Source organism: Colobus angolensis, unplaced genomic scaffold, assembly GCF_000951035.1.
Source record: "Colobus angolensis palliatus isolate OR3802 unplaced genomic scaffold, Cang.pa_1.0 Scaffold167, whole genome shotgun sequence".
Lineage (NCBI taxonomy): Eukaryota > Metazoa > Chordata > Mammalia > Primates > Cercopithecidae > Colobus > Colobus angolensis.
Window position 1 is genome coordinate 728987 of NW_012114788.1, and position 4522 is coordinate 733508.

At 40.1% G+C, this 4522-nt stretch overlaps 1 protein-coding gene across 1 annotated transcript in view; it reads right to left on the reverse strand.

The window, feature by feature from the left end:
- The window catches only part of UTP6 (UTP6, small subunit (SSU) processome component, homolog (yeast)), a 40336-nt gene that overhangs the window by 30685 nt on the left and 5129 nt on the right, over nucleotides 1-4522 (reverse strand). The window contains exons 3-4 of the mRNA XM_011937695.1: nucleotides 1067-1108; nucleotides 737-829 (exon numbers count right to left, since the gene is read on the reverse strand). Of these exons, the coding sequence (XP_011793085.1) occupies nucleotides 737-829; nucleotides 1067-1108 (135 nt within the window). The remainder of the gene's footprint in view (nucleotides 1-736; nucleotides 830-1066; nucleotides 1109-4522) is intronic.

Consider the following 4522-nt stretch of genomic DNA (forward strand, 5'->3'; position numbering starts at 1 on the left):
TTTAATGCAGTTCTTAAAGGATCTCAATCTGGGGTAGCAATATAAAATTTGTCATTCCCAAGAATCCAAAATACTTCTCATATAATATATCCAATCCCAAAGAGTCCTGTAATCCCAGCACTTTGGGAGGCTGAGGTGGGCAGATCACTTGAGCCCAGGAGTTCGAAACCAGCCTGAGCAACATGACGAAACCCTGTGTCTACCAAAAATACAAAAATTAGCCAGGCATGGTGGCATGTGCCTGTGATCCCAGCTACTGGGGAGGCTGAGGTGGGAGAATCATTTGAGCCTGGGAGGCAGAGGTTGCAGTGAACTGAGATCACTCCACCGTAGCCTGGGCAACACAGTGAGACCTTATCTCAAAAAAAAAAAAAGAAAAGAAAAAAAAAATCAAGTTTCTGAGGTATTGCCCCTACATAACCATTTATCTTCAGGCTCTAAGTCTTCAGTGTACCCACAGATATATACAAATATCTCCCAAATTTCCAATCCTTAGTAATGTATCAAATACACTATTTTCAGCACTGTTCTCACAGAATAACTATAAGGTAATAAGATCATTTTTCTTACTGGTTTGCTAAGTGGCTCAAAAAATGTTTTGAGCAATGATACCATCATTAGAATAAGTATAAAGATACCCAAGATAAAAATAGAAAACTGCAGTTGAATTCCTAATACAATATGTATAATACTTATCTTCACATCTCATAAAATTAAGGATGGCCTGATCACTTACTTTCCATTTTGCTGAGGCACGCTGGAAAACACCTTGTACCCGGTGTACAACAGAATTCTCAATCTCATCCTTCTTCAATGAATATCCAATGCGCTAAAGGGGGACATAAAAAACAAAGCCTCAGCTTAATCACATTTGTCCAAAACAGCATTCCTACTTGACCACTGAATGGTACTGATGAAGCAAACAAATAATCACAAATATCCATTACAGGCATGTCACCACACAGTTTTATCAACACTGTCTCCCAAACACAAGTCCTAACTATACCGTCAGTCATACTGCTTAGTTCTGTATTTTTTTCCAATTTCTAGAAAATCCTCTACTTACTGTTCTTCTTCTCTGGATCAGCTCCAAAAGATTAATTTCATACTACGAAAGAAAAACATACAAAAAAATTAGAAGCTAGAAAATCTAAAACCTTTTAGATACTGGAAATTTAGTCATAAAACAAAACTCAAGAATATAAAATAAAAAATAATGTGCTATCACATATGTATAATTTACAATAAATGTCTAGAATTCACTTAAAATTCACTTAGCTATAAAACTTAAACAAAATAATTAACAAGCTTATAATTATATGCTTCACTTAAAAATTATCCCATGAAATATTTCAAGCTTATAAAACACCCCATGCAGCTACAATACAGCTACATGAAAACCTACATTGCACTACATTTGCTTCAAATCTTTTTTAGAAATAAAACAGTATAAAAATGAAGCCACCTATGTACCCATCTCTGATTCTACTCTTCTCCCTCTCCAGAGGCAGGAATTATCTTGACTTTGTTATCATTCCCAAACATGATTTTGAAATTTATTATAATGATGTCTTGAATGCTTTTAAATTTTACACAAACGGTATCATGCTACATCTATCAACCCATAGGTTTTTCGTTGTTTTTTGTTTGTTTGTTTGAGACAAAAAAACAAACACTCAGGAGGCGGAGGTTGCAGTGAGCCGAGATTATGCCACTGCACTTCAGCCTGGGTGACAGAGCGAGACTCCATCTCAAAACAAAACAGGCCGGGCGCGGTGGCTCAAGCCTGTAATCCCAGCACTTTGGGAGGCCGAGGCAGGCAGATCACTTGAGGTCAGCAGTTTGAGACCAGCCTGGCCAACATGATGAATCCTCGTTTCTACTAAAAAATACAAAAAATTAGCCGGATGTGGTGGCACCCTCCTGCAGTCCCAGCTATTAGGGAGGCTGAGGCAGAAGAGTCACTTTAACCTGGGAGGTGGACGCTGCAGTGAGCTGAGGTCGCACCACTGCACCCCAGCCTGGGCGACAGAGAAAGACTCCATCTCAAAAAAAAAAGGCCAGAAAAAACTGCTTATCTTACAATGAAGAATTATTTTTTGCTCTTTTTTCAATATCTAGAGAAATTCTAGGGCCGGGAACAATGGCTTACTCCTGTAATCCCAGCACTTTGGGAGGCTAAGGTGAGCAGATCGTTTGAGGTCAGGAGTTCGAGACCAGTCTAGCCAACATGGCAAAACCCCATCTGTACTAAAATACAAAAATTAGCCGGGCGTGGTGGTGCACATCTGTAATCCCAACTACTTAGGAGGCTGAGGCATGAGAATCACTTGAACCCAGGAGACAGAGGTTTCAGAGAGCCGAGATAGTGCCACTGCACTGAAGCCTGGGCAACAGAGGCAGGACTCTGTCTCGAAAAAATAAAAAACAAAATAAATTCTAATTCATAATTTTCTTTAAAATCCTTTATCCTTCTATATGGGAAATTAACCCTGAGTTAACATTCTAGCTATTTCCCTAGAAACTTAACAAAGGTCAGCTATCTTAACAAACAAGATTGCTTTTGTTAAAAATGACGCCTGGCTGGTAGCCACACTTGGAATAGGAGGGTCAGCAATGGTGGCAAGAAATTCCTTTGAGCTTTCTTGAACATGTGACTCTTAAAATTGAGCATGACCCTTCTAGGATCTGTAGAAGCCATGCCCATCCATGGGGCTTCTAAGCCAGAGTGGATCCCCTATCCACTGATACGATCTCATCTCCTCATACCTAAACAGTCACCTTAGGAACCAGAGGCTACCTGCATTCTGCTAAGAGCATTCTGCAGAAGAAACATACCTAAGGCTATCCTGCTATATTTCTGAGTAAACTGGTAGCAAATGTCATCTATTTGAGTCTTGCGTGGTATAAGATGTCTGATTAAGCCTAACACCCTGAGAATAGGTACTGAGGCCTCTCCACTATCAACTAGACCATTTATACATTATTCACAAGAGAAATATTTCTTTTACAAAACATGAGTCTACTCTGTACCAGCACTCTTCTAAAATTTATATTAATATTTTCCCCTTTAAGCTTCTAAAATTCCTCAGATTTGACTGCCTCCAAATAAAATGTCCCTCAAAGGACTCAAAAGTTTATTTTGCCATCACCTAAAAAGAAATACAGTCTGGACGGGCATGGTGGCTCACGCCTGTAATCCCAGCACTTTGGGAGGCCGAGCTGGGTGGATCACGAGGTCAGGGGTTCAAGACCAGTCTGACCACCATGGTGAAACCCCATCTCTGCTAAAAATACAAAAATTAGCTGGGCGTGGTGGCAGATGCCTGTAATCTCAGCTACTCAGGAGGCTGAGGCAGGAGAACTGCTTGAACCCGGGAGGCGGAGGTTGCAGTGAGCCGAGATTGCACCACTGCCCTCCTGCCTGGGTGACAGAGCGAGACTCCGTCTTAAAAAAAAAAGAAATACAGTCCTTCTTGCCTGCAGATACAACACCTAGGACAGTAACTAGTTTATAGTAGGCAGGGGTGAACTATGAGGCAGCTATGTCAGTAACAAAAACTGCTGAGACCAACTGCCTAAGCTCAAGTCCTCAAAATAATCTCTTAGATTCATCAAGTGAAATAAAATCCAAAATGGCTTGAGTCTAAATAAAATGCAGAAAAATTGACAAAGATTTCACCATACCTGGCTTGTTGGAATGAATCGCCAACATGGCAGAGAATACCTTGCTAAGTTGAGTTTTAGTAGCCTGTAAAAAAGGAAAATATTTCTACTTCCTGCACAGATAAATCTTGCTCTTACTCGCTAAGTAATGTGCACCCTAACTTTACCAACTGTAAAATCCAATGAAGCATGACATGCTATTGCTAGGGACATATAAACGAACACAGACCCTCATAATTTTCTACCTCAATTAAACCACTAAACACTTTAAATATCTTTTTTTTAAACATCAGCTGTATTGAACAAATACACGTAAAAATTATATTCTTTTCAACTGACCTGGAAACTATTAAGAGTCATTTAGATATCCAATGTTATATTGATGTTCCGCCTCCTTGGGTTCTTTTTTCATTTATTAACCCTACACTTCAGGAAAAACCTCTGACATGAAGCTTAAAGGGCAGATTAACAAAAATATGGCCAGAGGAAGCAAGACATGCATGGCTTTACTCACCCACTTCTTACAAAAAACCACATAGGAGAGCCAAAGTTGAACATCATCCTGCAAGAAAAGCAATGTAGTAAGCTGCGCGAATTTGACCTTTACATATAATACGTCTTCGCATTAATTAGCTTTGCTAAAAACAAGCAGATTTCAGGTTGGGTGCAGTGGCTCACGCCTATAATCCCAACACTTTGTGAGGCCAAAGTGGGAGGATCACTTGAGGTCAGGAGATCGAAACCAGCCTGGCCAACATGGTGAAACCCCACCTCAACAAAATTACAAAGATTATTAGGAGGCCAAGGCAGGTGGATCACTTGAGGTCAGGAGTTCAAAACCAGCCTAGCCAATATG